Source organism: Metarhizium album (genome assembly GCF_000804445.1).
Source record: "Metarhizium album ARSEF 1941 chromosome Unknown scaffold_9, whole genome shotgun sequence".
Taxonomy (NCBI): Eukaryota; Fungi; Ascomycota; class Sordariomycetes; order Hypocreales; family Clavicipitaceae; genus Metarhizium; species Metarhizium album.
The window spans coordinates 790,718-806,492 of NW_024467583.1; the positions used below are offsets into that span (position 1 = coordinate 790,718).

Consider the following 15,775-nt stretch of genomic DNA (forward strand, 5'->3'; position numbering starts at 1 on the left):
GAGACGTAGAGAGAGGTTCGACTCGCCGTGCTGTTTGACGGCCGCGCTGACGTGACTGGGCTGGTGTTGAGAAGCGTTTTGACGAGTTGCGACACATTCACTAGCAGAATGCGCCGTTTGCATAGTGTCTGTTCGGAAATGTGCAAAAGTCAGTCGCTTTAAACAGATTCGCAGCTTCATATACCGAGGCAGAACCAAACACCAGCAGACGACCAGCTCCTTGGGTGCCGCCGCCACCCGATGGCGTCGCCAATAATTATCCCGGCTTGTCATGGCCATGGATGAAAATCCAAACGCACCATCATCGATGGCTACCCCAGTTGGTTTCCACCGGTTCAGGGGCCTCACGCCAATGACCGCTGCCACCAGACCCTCATCGTGATCCTTCCATCCCGTCTGTCCCTCATCCCACGCCTCATCCTCCAGAGAAAAAGAACAAAACGACAACCAACAACCAACCGCTCTTCAACCCGGAAAGACTAGGCATTCCTTGCCCTCTTCTTCCTGTTGAAGGCCTCCAGTCCTCTTGGTCAATCAAACTATGACCGGCGACTTCGCAAACGGTTCCATATGCCCGTGATACGTCACGTCCCCGAAAACAAGCGCCGCGTCCGTACCGGATGTCTCTCATGTCGAAAGAGACGGAGAAAATGTAACCATCCTCTGTCCGGCTTTGCGCCAGGGATTGTATTAGGGTCTCATATTGCGCAAATGGCGACGAAGTTGACGCATTTTAGGCGATGAGCGGAAACCAAGTTGTACGAGCTGTGCCAGCAGGGGAGTCGCCTGCGCATATCCGGATTTGCAATTTATTCCAAAGTCGAGTGCTGGGACCGTGGAGTCTGGCAAGAAGACAAACAAGACAAACGGTTCATATACTCGAATAGAGGTATAGCTGCCACCTTGACGTGTCTCGTCACTCGTCGCCGTACCCTCGAATACCCCAGGCCAAGAGGGTATTGTCTAACTTGTTCAGTTTGTAAAAGAACCCCTGTCACCTGTATCAAGGCCATTGGATACGAACAGCAACAGCAATGGCATTGGAAATACCCGCAGGCACTCGGATCATCAACAGCCAGACGTTCGCAAAGCCTGCTCGAGCAGCCTCACAGTCACCACCCCTTTAATCAACGGTCGTAAACAAAAGCGCCCCCTCGTCGATTGGGATGGGAACTTCGACACAGACAATGCACCAGCGGGCTTCAAGCACTGTGCCCTGCTACGTCATTTCCGGTACGTGATGGCTCTGTGGATGGAGGCCGGGGATTTCACATCGCGATTTGGCGTCGATGTCATGTGTTTCGCGCAGGAATACCCGCCCATTCAGAGGGTGATTATAGAATTAGCCGCTTTCCAGGTGGATTTGATACATGGAAAAGACGACGCGGCCGGCAGATCGAAGGAGAAGACCCGGATGCACGCTCTAGAGGGACCCGTGAAGCGGATAGCGGATTTGCTTTCTGGTATCACGGCATATCTGCGTTCGAGGCCTTCACGATGGAGGCACCATGCGGCTCGTGAAATGGGAATGCTACGTCCGGAATCGACGACACTCTCGATGGACGAGCCATTGCGGTCTCTATGCAATCTCCACTCACGTTTCGGTATGTGTCTCCCCAAACCCGTCATGCACCGATGATTAATATTTTGTGTAAAAAAAGACCTGGCATCGTCCATCATTCTGCGCCAACCGCCTCTTACACCTCCGTCCCTCTACTCCGCTCCGGACTTTCCGCCGACATGGGAACCGGAATGTCCAAGAGGCGCATACATCTCATCTCTGCACCACCTCACGATCACCCTCCACTTCCTCCACGATCCAACACACCGGCTCACACAACCCCTCCTCGTCCGAGACTCACCTCACAAAAAACTGCCATCCTTTCCAGCACATCAAAACGGTCTGAAAAGGTGGCTCGACATGTGGAAAGGCTGTCAAGAATGGCGAGACAGGCGTCCGTTGACCATGCGCCCCATCGTGGAAGTAGGCAACATTGAAGCCGGCCAGATTGATCAGGAAGCGGCTGCCTCGTTCCCCATCCAACTTTATACAAACGCACTCGCGGTCCAAGGCAATGTAAATTACCACCTGTGCTCGCTCTTGCTGCTGAAAAACAAGCCGCGGCGGTTGAGCTTATCCGGGTACCAGCTTTCGGCGACCTCGCGGAGCTGCCATGCCCAGATCATAGCTGGCATTGCTTGTACAAACGACTTCGCGGAGCAATGGGATCCGATTCTCATTGCGGCGTTGCTGCTCACTGCAAGGGAAATGACGCACCCGGCACAGCAGGATGCGATGAGGGACTGCTTTCTCAAGATTAGGGCCGCGACGGGCATCGGGCTTGATCAGGAGTTGGTGGAGCTTGAATCACTGTGGACCGCTGGGCGATTCGGATGATTGTCTCTTTCTTGGAATGATAATGCACCCAAACTGGAGACTTTGTGGCTTAACAGGGACCTCGGAAGAAAAAGCTTCATCCTGGATGTCCTTTCATTTTCAGACAGCCTAGACTGGCGGACAACGTGTTTGGGTTGCGGTGAGAGTCGGCAAGTTGTTGGACTAGGCACCACGCGCAGGTACTGGGGCGTCAAGGTAGTTGGTACATTGTAGAATACGCATTGCAGTATCAGGAATGGCTTTTTGCGAGCGTCAGATCCATGGCCAACAAGCTGTATCAACCAGTTGCGACTATCCAATGGCGAAGTTGGCGATCCCACAGTACAGTGTGGCATTGTGGCCTTTGTCGCACTGTGCCACACACGCCCTCCGAGTCCCATCCACCCACCCTCCTCAACCCCAAACTTTCAACAACGCCCGCTGGCACATGCCAATCTGTCGTTCTTCAGGCTCCAATGTGAACTGCGGCCGATTACTCGGAGATTTTGCGCCGTGTAGAGGTCGCGTGGTCCGGGTAATACGCTCCGTGTCTACTCCCGACGCGCCCTGGGCCGATGTATCTACTGACAGAAATCTTCGGTGCGACCTTTGCAAAGAAGAAAGCGTACGATGCAGGTGCACAGGTATAATGTTATTCGGCTCCCGGCATCCCGAGTATCTCATCTTTCAGGACCAAACGGCCTCTTTATCAGCCAGAACCCGCACCCAGCTACTTCCTGGCCGCTGCCCAGAAAGCGTCGAGTTGCAGAGGGACACTGGCAGGCCTCTGCGCAGAGGTGATGCGGCCGTCTGGTATAAGCTGGGACTTTGCGGGCGTCAGGGTGCCCGGGAGTCGGGTGCGCTCGAGGAGAAGCTCGACGCGGTCGGTCCATGACCAGGACGGCGACCCGAAACGGGCTGGTGGCGACGCCCAATGCCCAAGCCATGGACCTTGTCGCCGGCATCGAGGAAGGAAAGGCATGCGCAGGCGGGCATGTTGTCGCCGAGGTTGAGCGTTTGCACGGGCAGCTTCGCTGCGTCCAGGAGCTTCTGCCCGCTTTCCGGCAACCAAGGCGTGTTCACCTCGTGAGGATGCATCTACACCTCTCGATCAAGCGATAGGACGGCGCGACCGCATTCGCCGAATATGGTGTTGATGACATTTGCGCTAGTGCAACTCAGGCGCGGACAAGACGATCCCATTCTCCCTGCTCGCGCCGCCATACCTAGCCAGCAGGATCAGGGTCTCTGGCAACCCATCCACGCGAAACCGGGCGTTGAAATACATGAGCACAGCACAGCACAGCACAGCAGGTAGGCTTGAAGTGGCCCACCAGACGGCAGCAAAAGCTGGAGACTGCCATTCCACCAACACACGGGACACGTACGCCATGCTGGGCAGCCATGCGTTCGCCGCAGACATCTCACAGCTCACAGCTAACTCTGCCCCTTCCACTCATCGAGCAGCTCGGCCACTCTGGTCCGTGGGCTCCTCCCATCGACGTAGCCTATCAAAGGCATGCCGACCTTGTACCCCATCATGCCGACGAGGCGCGGGGGGATGTCGTCCAGCTTGTCCCAGTCGACGGCCGGCTGCTGATTCTCCAGCTGTGTCATCCACGGCTGGCAATACTGCGCCGTCGGAGCCAGCCTCTCCGCACCCGAGGCGTTCCGGCCTCCGCCATGCCCAAGCGTCCCGACAAAGTACATCATGCTCCCGGCGGGCATGGCCACGGAGACGGCCTCGGCCCGCTCAGGCATCCCGTCGCCGCCCGAGTATGCGATCCGGGCACGATGACGGTGCCCCCATTCGCCTCCGTGTACGCATCCAGAGCCACCATGATGGCCTGCACGTGTCAGCAGAAGACGCGGCCGTCAGCGCGGGAGTGGAACACACATACCGCCCCAAACGGACGGTGTGGCCTCGGCACCGTCACGTATTGGTCGTCGTGACGCAGCCTCTGCGCCGCCTGCCCCGGGGGAATGTTGATGCTGTGAAACGCGCTCGACAGGTACCCGTTGTCGAGGAGATGGTCGTTGAGGGCGAGAACCGTGGGGTGCATCGCAAACTGGTCAAAGCAGCGGGACTTGTTGGCAGCGCGTAGATGCGCTGCGTCCGCAGGCCCTCGAATGCGTTGCGCCCTGCCGCCCCCGCTGGGCCTGCTTCCCGAGTCGTAGATATTCGCGCCAGCTCCGTCTTTGCTTGCCAGATTTGGGATTCGGAGAAGGCGCTGGGGATGACGACGTAGCCGTGCTGGTGGACGTGGTCAACTGGGCTTTGGGTGTCACGGGCCGTTGAGTGTCTGTGCCATTTTCCACACCACCTTGTCCGCTTGGAGTATTCACGCTGAGAAACTTGCCGGGCGTGGACGCGATTACAACCATGTACTCATATGTTGAGTGCGAATAGCGACAGTTGCGGGGTTGAGCCGAGGCACGTCTCCACGCGTGCCCGGCCAACTGGATGGATACGAGCCAAATCTCGAAACCGGGAAAAAGGGCTTGAGGAGTCTGTACTCTGGACCCTGAAGCACATGTCTGATTCAAGGTTGAGCCAGTACATACTGTGGCTGCTGCCACTGCGAATAGGCATCATCACAACCAAGGCACGGAGAAACTACCGCGTTGCGAACCGAGTCATTGCGGCAACTCCTCGTCTGGCCTGCTTCGTTTATTCGTGTCTACATCTATGATCTGACCCTTCATCTCCACTGATCATTTAGTGTCTTGGTGCTATTGCATCCGGTAGACGATGCCGCACTGCGATTGGGGTCGCTCTCCCACACAACCCTCCCGTCATTCGTCTTCTTGATATACTTGTACTCAAAGTTGGTGGCAGCAGGAATCGTCACCTTGGCGCTCCAAAGAGGGTTGCTGGGAGTGTATTGCGAAGCATCCAAGGGAATCGCATCGGCAGGTGACCAGTTTCCCACCTCTGCAAGGGAACCAACAACAAGTATGCTTTCTCCGGGGACTGTGGTAACCTTGACGTTGAAGATGGTGCTGGAATCACAGCGAGGAGAAGCCTCGCAAACTCTGGGGACAGTATTGGAATTGGGCTCGCCCCATGAGGGCGGGACAACGCCCGACCTGCGCTCGGCAGCTCCTACAAATGATGCGTAGGACCAGGTCAGGTGAGCAGCAGACTTGGGGGTTCCTGTTTCTCGGTCATACTGCTCAGCCAGGGAGCCATCCGTGGGGGTGTATTGCTTCACAACGTCAACAAAGTCGTCTCCATAGGCGGTCACTGCCCGAATGATGGAAGTGAAGGTGTCGGTGTCCTTGGCATACGTCCCTGCAGAAACATCTGCCACGAGATCCCTGAAGAAGGGGAGTGATGTAGTATCCACGGTGATGTAACCATTTTTCTTCCACTGATAGGCGGCAGCGTACATCTGCTCGGCCGCTGCCATTGTAGCCAAGTACCAAGGGTTGCCGTTGTAGTATACGTCTTCCGAGTAGCGGCCGACGGCGGCGGCCCTGCCAGCTGTCCTGCCCTGGTTGACGGTATAAATGGTACGGAAGGAATCGACAACGGCCTTGTGATTTGCCAATGCTCTAGGTGAACATGGCTGAAACGTGGAATCTGTGCAGGCGGCGGCAGGATCGAAAGTGTGAATGGATGAGAGGATGGAGTTGACGTCCTTGCCGGTGCGACCATCGTTTACGTTGATGTTGGAGTCGATGTAGCCATTGGCCCAGAAGCTTTGCAGAAAGCAGAGTATTCTGGGGGCGCTGGCTTCGCAATCTGGGCACCGCTTGCCGAGTGCCTTGGCGAGAGCGGCGCCTTCGACCAGGGCACGGTGCGAGGCAGAAAGAGTGAAGAAGGACGACCCGTTGACTTCCTCCCACAAGTCAAAGCCGGTCCGGTTCCAATATTGGACGGTATATGACAGGTCTTTGACAATGACGGGCCAAACAGTGTTTGCCGCCTCAGATTCGCCGCCGTTGGACAAAAGCCAGTTAGCATAAAGGATGGAGGTAGTTGCTCGCAAGGGAGGACCATCCCGCTGCGGCCTACCCCAGGCGCCCGTGAAGGCTGTGAGATTAACATGGAACTTGGGCTCTCCCAAGCCGCCCGTGTCTGGTCCACCAGAGGGATTCGTCAAGCCCTGTAATTGAGCCTGAGCGGTGATGTATTCCTCAATTTTGGGCTGTAACGACTTGTTTCCGGCGATGAAGAGCTCGACGAGAACCTTGAAAGTCAGAGCAGAGTCGCGGCTCCACGTGTACCAGTCTTTTTGAATATTCAGAACATGTTAGCATTGGAGCCGTCTTGATCAGGTTCGAGGAAGGTCGCCACGCCATACAGTCTGGATCCGACTTGCTCGGACTGGCCACGACGGCACCAGCAGCGGCGGCGTGGGCGTTTGATCCACCAGGGCCAATGTTGGCCAGAACTCCCTGGAGAGAAATATCGTTCTGTTTGGCGATGAAGGCATCCAGGTCGAGTCTGCCGGAAAGACGGCGGCGGGCTGCGGCTCCAGCCAGCCAAAGGCCGGTCAGAGCCAGGATGCGAGTGAGGTTGGTGTACATGATGCTTGGGGTTGGCGTCGGAGCTGAACGATGGTGTTGCTCGAGTCTGACGTGCGGCTTTTGCCTAGCTGTACGACATGGACAGTTCGGGAGCCCCAAAGACCTTAAATACTTGTATGCCTAGGCATTCCAAGTCGGACTTGGCCATGCTCTCCCATCTAACCTGCGGTTTTGCGAGTCTGGCGATCATGTGCCTCGATGATGCCTGTCGCCCCGCTTCTGCGGCTCGGTTGTACTTGTACGTACGTACATGGAGTCTGGTCGTACCGGGGAGATCGGTCCTTTTCCCCAGAGTGCGCTGGGGACATCTGGGGACGTCGGAGCCAGGGCCGGACCAACGGCCAAGGGGCTTTCAGGGTCGCTGGTAGGTTGTCCCGAGATTATCGGGCCTTTAGAGGCTCAGAGCCCACCGCTGACGCGTGGGCGTGGGCGTGGACGCATGGAAGACGGGCATGTGCCGATGCGACGCGGCGATGTTGCGGTTGTGAGCGTGAGCCTCATGAGTTACTACTACTAATTACGGAGTAACTACGTACGTACCTAGGTACCTACCTAGGTTGCAGGTGCGTACGCATTGTGGGCAGTCGCACTTGCCCCACCGTTCACGAAGCGCCTGCGCCGCTGCATGGCCAATCAGCAGGCCGGACCGACAGACAGTTCCATCAGCCTCAGTCGACGACTACGACTGCGTCGAGCCGAGCAAGCTGAAGTGAGAATATAACTTGGCGCGAGGCCACAGTTCTTCTCCCTGTCGGTTTTCGCGGCGCGGCGTGACTCCATGACTTGGACGCTGCAGTTTCCTTTGCCGGCTCCGAGCAGGCAACAGTCTACTTGGTTCTTTTACGCGCGCTTCGGCTTGGCTCGGACCATCAAGACTTTTCGACCTTGGCTGCCGGCTTCTGCCAACGAGGTGTAATACGCAGAAAGAAGCCGAGGCAACTGCAGATGTAGATGCAGATGTGGGCAGACGCTCCTTCAAGAGAGCGGCAGAGAGCAACTGGAGCCTCGACGGGCCAAGGAGGAGACGTCAAATCGATGAGTCAATTTTTCGGACCAAAGTGGAAGCTTCAAGGGGGGCACCATGCACCCTGGACGGCTGAAAGATGGAAAGAAATGCCCCAATGTGACGCTCCGACGAACAAGAAACAAGATGAATGAATGCATTTCCATGGGGTTTCTGTACGCCTGCAAACAACTGCTGGTCAGTCAACTGCAGCCCCATGCTCATCGATGCATTCTAATTCAACCCACAGCCTACTTGTGTAGCGGCAGCCAGGCAAAAGCCGACCCGGCCGCATTTCCGCCTTGATCCCTGGAGAAAGATGAGCCGGTGCGAGGCAGACTTTTGCAGTCAACAGCGAGGCGGTGTACTCGTACTCGTGCCATCAGCCAGGGTCAACATATTGGCTTTGTGCGGCGCCGCCCCATGTCGCTCTTGTCCTGCTCGTGGCGTACATCTACGGTTTACAGACACGACGACGGTACGACTACGGCGCTGCTGCTTCAAAAGTAAACAGTTGGCCGCCAGGGTGGACGTGCGTCTCCGGCCATGGATCGAGTCGAAGCTCAAGACAGCCGAGACGGTTCGCGAAAGCAGAACGAAACCGTCGCGACAGTTTCCAACAGCACTGCTCATCAAGTTACCAAGTATACCCAAGCATCAAGGCACCTACCTTTTGAAACAGAGTACTATGTCGATTTGCCGTGAATAGAAGAGCAAAACGTTCAAGAGTCTGCAGTCTCGCTTCCATTTCCTTTTGTAAAACACTGTCAAATACTACGCCCTCTTATCAACGCTGAATCAGGCTCGCAAGAAAAAGGGAGCAAATCGGTCAACTCACTTGAACTTTTACGAGTTCTAAGCTCCTCCGTCGCTTGTCCCTCCCGCTATGGTCTAGGTCATCTGGGACGACTGGTGACAAAGACACGCACGTTCCAGCTTGCGAATCGCTGTCGTCTTGTCCAACAGGCCGGGTCCCCTACCCTTCGGCCTGGACGGAATCAACTGGTGGTCTTCTGGTGGGGAGGTCTTCAGTCAATTCAGGTGGTTGTGTCGAACGCAGTGTCGAATTCCTCATATTCTTGAATGTCAACAAACACCGACTGGAGATGGTCGGCCGGCGTCGAAACTGCAGCCTTGTGCAAACCTCTCTTTGTTAAGCGCTACCTGGCCATTTTTTCTTGGGCTCTGTGCGGCAGCCATTGCTCCGATGCGGTGTCATCGCCGCCACAACACGTTGGGCTCGAGAACTGGTCCGTGAGATGTTCAAGCCCCGGGTACGGGGCGGCCCGATGGCAACATGACGGTTCAAAGATCAGCTTCCCTTTTTTTTGTTTTGTTTTTAATCAACCTGGTCATGAGAATACCGAAGTGCCATTGGAGCATCACCATGGGCTCTTACGTGATGCGACGAGTGCAAGGTTCGGCAAGAGAGCAAAGCCATTCCATAGCACGTGTAGAAGATCAACCCCCCCTTTGCGCCTGTGGTATGATTTACTTGACATTGCGAATTCACAGCCAGCTTGAAGCACGAGGCTGGTAAGCACTTGCCCTTGGTTCCAAGGCGTGCGAGAAAAACGAAAACGGAGCGCTGACGGCGGGTAATAATTAGATGGGACCTACAACTTGAGCTACGTTAACGGCCATGTTTCCGGGTACGCCGTCGGCAACGACCAGCTCCAGCCCCCTCAGATCAGCGGCGTCGCCGACACTGGCACGACTCTGCTCCTCATCGACGACGACATCGCAAAAGAGCACTGCTCCCAAGTGCCGGAGGCCCAGCAGGACCTGCAGCAGGGCGGGTACGCTTGCGACTGTAGCTCTGGGCTCAGCTTGGGCGTCGGCCAGGGCCAGGCAAGGGTTCATCATTCCCGGCAGCATCATCAACTATGCGCCTACCCAGAAAGGCAGCTGAGCTCTGCCTGCTGGGAATGGGAAGAGTGTGTACGGAGTACACTGTCCAACAAACGCCGACGTCTGCCTTGTATTCCCACGTGTCGCGCGTCCTTGGCAGCTGGGCCGGTGGCAGTGCCGCCGTCAAGGTCCCGGGGGGGTGGGTGCCTATCCCTCATTCTTGTCCCAGCAGCACCTTCTCCGAGAGCAGGGTGTCGAAGTAACTTCGAATCTCGACAATCTTGCCCTCGTCGTTCCATCGCATCAGCCACGCGTACTCATTGTTGTAGGGCTCGCCAGTGGTCCTGGTAGCCTCGCCCTTGGTCTCGACCGAGCACCACCAGCCGTCGGGCTCGCGTTCGGCGTCGACAATGACCCTTGTTGCCGTGAATTTGATGGGCCCCTCGAGCTTCCTCCCCAGCCGCTTGAAGGTTGCGTCGTCGTGGTCCTTGACGCTGTGCCGCGTCCCCGCCAGCGAGTGGGCGCTGCCGGTGCAGGTCCACGTGACGTCGGGAACTACGTACTCTGTGAGGAACTTTGCGCGGTGTTTGAGGTTTTTGGTTTCTCCCAGGTGGGAGAATGCCTTGCGGACGTGGTCTTTGGTGAGGACGAAGAGGGGCATTGTCGAGGCAGCCAGGGACCGAGTCTGGAGTCGGAAGGGTCGGCGCAGTTGGCATGCAATCTGACAGTTTGTTGGCACACAGGAGTTTCCGCAAACAATGGCCCGACTTTTCATGCTCTGTCGGGAACGCTGGTGGTTGGCCTCTGTCTCAGTCGCCTTGCGGCATTTCCTGTGGCAAGTCTGCCGCGGGGGTTGCGGCGATGAGACGATGACTTTTGAGACGCCACGTGGCTCGTGACTCCTTGTGGCGGTGCTTGGAGGAAATGGTATCCCGAGAAGTTTACGTACGGAGCACTCGGAACCTGTGTTGGGTTTGCTGGGGCGCAGGTTGTTAGTCGTGGCTCTGGCCACGTCATCGGCGTGTGTACATGTTCATCAGAGCCAAAGCAGATTGGCCTCCGGGCACGAGTTTCTGCAATTTGAAAACGAGCACGTACAATCAGCGACACGGGTCTGATGGTGACGTTCTCCCCCACGGCAAGTAAAACAATATAAGTGTCATTTAGGTATCTACTACACGTGCCATGACGGTTGCCGATCTGCTCGTGGCTCGAACAGGCGACCGCTGTCACGCCCTCTAGTTGGAAATCTTGGGATTGACCTTGGTACTGTAGGGGGGCGTGTCAATACCCTTCGGCTCGAGCGCCATTGCAGACGAGGTCAGGTCACTTACCCGGTTGCCTTCTCGTAGGCGGATCGACCGGCATCGGTGATCTTCTCCTGGGTGTTGGGGTCAATGTTGTGGCCGCTCTTGCTGGCCGCCATGCCGAAGGCTACGCACGAGGCAGTCAGCATCCCAGGAGTCAAGTGAAGAGGAGAGAGGCAGTTGGCTTGATGATGGCTGAAATACCCTTGTCGACGTAGTCCTTCTGCTCGCCACCCTGGCCCTGGCCCTGGCCCTCCGCGGGCTGGCCTTTGTTCTCGCCGGCGTTGCCCTTGACGCCTTCGGCAGCCTTCTTGACGAAATCCATGGCGTGTGTGTAATGTGCTTGTAAGTAACGTGACGGGTCGAGTTGCAAAGTTGTCTAGTTCAAGATCGCAGCACAGCGACACGGCTGCCACCCGGGAACTCGATGCATCTTATACTCGCGACCTCTGTCCTCTAAACCAATGACGTCTTCCCTCGTCCTGGACGCCAGGCTAGATTCGAACACTCAGTACTCCGTAACCAGTGACCATGACGGATCCCAGCGACCTGGTGCCTGCAAACTCAAATCAAGTCGACAAGCTCCGCCGCAGTCTTGGAGCCCGCGAATCAACCCCCCGGGAGCGGTTGAAAGGCAATCAGGTCCAGTCCAATCGACGACGACGTCATGTCCCGCATTCCAGCTCACGTCTCCGCCACGGGCCAAGTTCATTGGAGCGTCGCCCCTAGCATGAAGCCACTAAGAACAATTATGTGGTCCCGATCATCGGCCGCCCGCTCTTGGACAAATGTAACCAAGCACGTTGGCTTATCGAGATCTGTGATGTAATGACGCTGACGCGATGAGCAAGGTGAGCCCCGGGCCCAGCAAAACCCCCACGTGTAAGTAGATGAAGCTTGCTCGAGACCGCAGGGCATATGGACTGGACAACTGGCCAGTTCAGCCGCTTCCCAGCACCCGGCCACAAGCTTCCCGAGATACTAGTATCCTGAGAAGGGCTCCCTCCAGGGTTCAAGTGGTGCAGCTTCAAGTCATGACACCGACATAATACCAGCCAAGCTTGCGGCCATGGGGATACCTTTGACCTGGACATGTAAAAGGCCAAAGGGGCACACTGATGTGTTTGAAATGCAGGATATTGACCCAGAGTCGCGCTCTTGACAACCGCTCGGCTCGTGGCGGTACATGTTGTCGCCACGACACGAGATTAGGGCTTGCCTGCCTGTGAATCAGCTGCCCACAAGACGATGGTCTCGGACATGTCCAGCTTGGACTGGTTCGACTCCAAGCCATCACACCCCAAGCAGGTTCAACGACTCGGTCTTTGCCTCGTGACTTTCCCAACCTGGCACAGACGTTTGTCAATGCCGTTGCAGGCGCCGGGGATGGTCGAAACGAGGGACGGCTCCCGTGTGAGTTGATGAGTTTGGCAGGGGCACTCGGTGGTGTAGACTCCCCCCCGTACATACCCGGGACGGTATTATTCTGAAACGCATCTACCCAGGGTTCGACAGATACAGCGTCTTGTAATGAATGACTCAAGGCCACTCGACAGCTACGCTCGCCTCACACCCATCGAGCCATTCTTGGGTGCGCTGACTTGTCATGGGCGGATTTCCCGTCTGCTTTGCACATTCTGATCTTCTGCATCCTGAAGAATCCTCTCAATGTAGGGTCCTGCTGCTGAGAGATGAAAAATACGGGCGATGGCTCGATGGATCGCAAGGAGGCGTGGAGATGGAGGATCGATTGCGCGCTGCTCAGTGACTGAGAGTGTGCGTGTTCGGGGCAGCAAACTCGGCATATCTTGTAATGGTTGGACAAGAATATCTCAAAGCCGCCGGAAAAAATAAAGAAAGACGAGCTGTGAGTCTGTGACCGTAAGCGCATTGCGTGGTCGGTCCATGTCCGGGCCTTGGACCGGATGGGCCGCGTCGTTATCGAACATGCAACATGGGTTTCCCCTGTACGAGTTGACAGAATCAATCTGGGCATGTAGGTAGGGAACCACGTAACTTCCGGTTGTGCATTGCGTCAAAGCATGCGGCAAAATATGAGCGACTTGAAAAGTGTCTCCTAAGAGCAGGCTGCCGTCGTTTTGCGCATGCGGAATCGCCATCGCCTGGCTCAGATCACGTGCTATCGAGTGGTGATTCTGGAAGACAAATCTTGAACTGCCGCCAAAGCCGGAACAGACCACATCATTCCGGTCAATCGATGGAATCGTGGAATCTCAGTCCAACCACTGCATCCTTTTCGGGCTTGAATGAGTGTCACTGCATGGGTTCATCAATGGACTTTGCAGTTTCCACGAGCTGCCTTTCGCTTCTCGCTCGTACGCCAGATTTTGCCACGTGTTTGATCCATGTCCTGGCTCTTTCAGACAATGCCGTGAATTCTGTCGGCAATGCTGCGAGCGGCGTCACAATGAGCGAATATGCTCCGCAGACTCTTGTCGTGAACACAGCGTCAGGGGTCGATTTCTCTTTCTGCCTCGTGATGGCAGCCTTTCGGCAATGTCATCGGCATACGTCTCCATCTGAAGAGGCGATCCAAGTCACGTCCCCTTTGGAAAGCTTCCCACGGCTTTCCATTCTGCAGGAAACACGATGCTGTCAAACGAGTAGATATCAGGCCTTTGCTGGGCTGTTTCCGGCGACCACCTGTTTGGGTCCATTTCTGCGCCCCATCCATGGTCTTCGGTTCTCGACTTTGATGTTTGGTCCGTCAAAAGCCGGACCAGGGGCGTCGTCAAGGTCCAGCAGAGGGATGGATGTCGGGATGTCGGGATGTCGGGATGTAACGGCACTGGAACCGATGAGGATGGCAATGCCAACGCGCCCACCGCCACATGTCGCCCACGAGACGGCCTAGTCGTAGGCCGTGATCGAGAAGCAATAACAATGGGCTCAATACCATCCCACGAGCGAGTCCACCCACTCGGCAGCGCCGGGGAGCTCCCTGGTTTCGCACCGTGACGTGCCTTGACCATGGTCCATGGTCCATGCCAGCGCCTTCTATTCTGGTTTCCCATCGAGTTTAATGACTCGCTCGTCACCCGTTGAGGACGGCCATGGCTGACCTTTTCTTGATGATGGATCCTGTCCCTTGGCTCACACGATGGGGTTGGGGTCAACGCTGTGCGCTCAAGGACGGGACGACGCAACTGTTGTGACGGACGGCCATTCTCGTTGAGAACAACACATGTTGGATCAAGATGCTGCAGTCGGGACAAGACTTGGTAGCCGTCAGGTCCAAGCCAGGGGTAGACTATCCGGCAGTGACACCCTGTTGCTTGTCAAACAGGGGCTTGATGTGGACACTCCCGATTCATCTTGAGGATGAGCTTCACTGTATCAGGTATCGCTTTACTCATGAGCCTGGCTACGGCAGGGCCTCGGCCTTGTGGCTCTGCCTGACGAGAGCATCAAGATGTCGTCGTGTGTTGCCGTAAAGACCTTGGTCGCGCTGCCGAAGGAAGGAGAATGCCGCAGGCTACTACGAGCCTTGGGAACCAAATATAAGGACCTTTGAAGCTGATGGTATTGCTAGTGTCTCCCGGAGAACGTCCTGCCCGCAAAATCCCCAACAGAACGCATCTTTGCATGGTCTATCCCGTGCCCGAGCCGGTAGCACACTACGCCGCTCGTCTTTTTCTTTTCCAGCCTCGTGTCTTTGAAAATGAACAAGGCAGCGGTAAAAGATCCAACATACTGTACTCCCCATGAAGACAAAACTTCACTTGTCAGGAAATGAAATAGCGCCACGAATACCACCAGTCCAAAGTGCACATGCTGGCTTCTCGCGTCCACGGCCCCGCGGATCAAGTCAAAATTTATGATGCCCCGTGACGCTTCAACGCGGCTTCACAGCATCCATCACCCGTGCTTCTGTGTATTGCCGCCGCCACTCTTCCCACCTTTGCTGACCTCTCTGCCTGCGCCCGCGACACGTCTAGATTTCTCATCCCCCTGCGGCTTGCTCAGGTCTTGATTGGCACCGCTGGCTTCCAGCGGATCGCCGCCCTCTTCCTTCCCGGCCATGGCGCGCTGTCCCTCGGGCGAAGTCACGCCTCGGCCAAACGCGGCTTTTGGCGCACCGGCAACATCGTCGTCCCTGCCAGACTTGGTGTTCTCTGCCGGTCGCGGTCGCAGCGACTCTCTGTCCTGCGAGTCCTTGTACGGAGAACAGGAGACGGGGCTTGTGTGGTGTGCTTTGGCAACGAGGAGTCGCGGCAAGCGGGTGAGCCGTGCTGGTCGTAGGCCCATGGCGAGATTGCGGTCGAGGTCTATTGTTGTCGAGAGGAATCTTATTCAGACTATTGTAACGGAGCGTTTGCCATGTCGCGGCGAGTTTCCTGGGGCCGCATTTGCGGTCCGATCATGACGTCGACAAGTTCTGGGGGCGACGCGGGCCTGACGTCACTCATGACTCGCACAGGAAGGGCGACGACAAATCCGCCACAACTGCCACAACTGTACTGTGTTTGCTGCAGCCCGCGCCGGACGTGTCCATCTCCATCTCCATCTCCATCTCCATGCGGGATCCGAGGCTTGCAGCGGCATCCAATGGCGCGCCGGGACGGAGCACCGCGGACGAAGATACTCCCACTGGGTGGCCGAGGGTTACGCTGTTTCTTGCACCCTCTACAGCCGCAGGTCTCCCCGCAGAATTGGCATCCGATACAACAGCATCTCACA

The 15,775-nt window shown here is 56.5% G+C and overlaps 6 protein-coding genes across 6 annotated transcripts; all 6 read right to left on the reverse strand.

Annotated features, from left to right (window-relative positions):
• Positions 1-3,814: 3,814 nt before the first annotated feature.
• MAM_04342 (phytanoyl-CoA dioxygenase family protein) lies at positions 3,815-4,440 on the reverse strand (the record flags this gene model as incomplete). The annotated part of the gene is made up of 2 exons (XM_040823140.1): positions 3,815-4,224; positions 4,275-4,440. The coding sequence occupies 2 exons, from the start codon at positions 4,438-4,440 to the stop codon at positions 3,815-3,817; spliced, it is 576 nt and encodes a 191-aa protein (XP_040679019.1).
• A 639-nt stretch (positions 4,441-5,079) lies between these two features.
• Positions 5,080-6,913, reverse strand: MAM_04343 (Glucan 1,4-alpha-glucosidase, starch-binding protein; the record flags this gene model as incomplete). Its single annotated transcript, XM_040823141.1, has 2 exons — positions 5,080-6,614; positions 6,688-6,913. 2 exons carry the CDS (start codon positions 6,911-6,913, stop codon positions 5,080-5,082), a joined length of 1,761 nt encoding a protein of 586 aa, XP_040679020.1.
• Positions 6,914-9,521: 2,608 nt separating this feature from the next.
• MAM_04344 (uncharacterized protein) lies at positions 9,522-9,794 on the reverse strand (the record flags this gene model as incomplete). Its single annotated transcript, XM_040823142.1, has 1 exon — positions 9,522-9,794. One exon carries the CDS (start codon positions 9,792-9,794, stop codon positions 9,522-9,524), a length of 273 nt encoding a protein of 90 aa, XP_040679021.1.
• A 187-nt stretch (positions 9,795-9,981) lies between these two features.
• Positions 9,982-10,428, reverse strand: MAM_04345 (uncharacterized protein; the record flags this gene model as incomplete). Its single annotated transcript, XM_040823143.1, has 1 exon — positions 9,982-10,428. One exon carries the CDS (start codon positions 10,426-10,428, stop codon positions 9,982-9,984), a length of 447 nt encoding a protein of 148 aa, XP_040679022.1.
• A 577-nt stretch (positions 10,429-11,005) lies between these two features.
• On the reverse strand, positions 11,006-11,399 carry MAM_04346 (uncharacterized protein; the record flags this gene model as incomplete). The annotated part of the gene is made up of 3 exons (XM_040823144.1): positions 11,006-11,036; positions 11,102-11,201; positions 11,279-11,399. 3 exons carry the CDS (start codon positions 11,397-11,399, stop codon positions 11,006-11,008), a joined length of 252 nt encoding a protein of 83 aa, XP_040679023.1.
• Positions 11,400-14,953: 3,554 nt separating this feature from the next.
• On the reverse strand, positions 14,954-15,343 carry MAM_04347 (uncharacterized protein; the record flags this gene model as incomplete). The annotated part of the gene is made up of 1 exon (XM_040823145.1): positions 14,954-15,343. The coding sequence occupies one exon, from the start codon at positions 15,341-15,343 to the stop codon at positions 14,954-14,956; it is 390 nt and encodes a 129-aa protein (XP_040679024.1).
• Between the last annotated feature and the right edge of the window lie 432 nt (positions 15,344-15,775).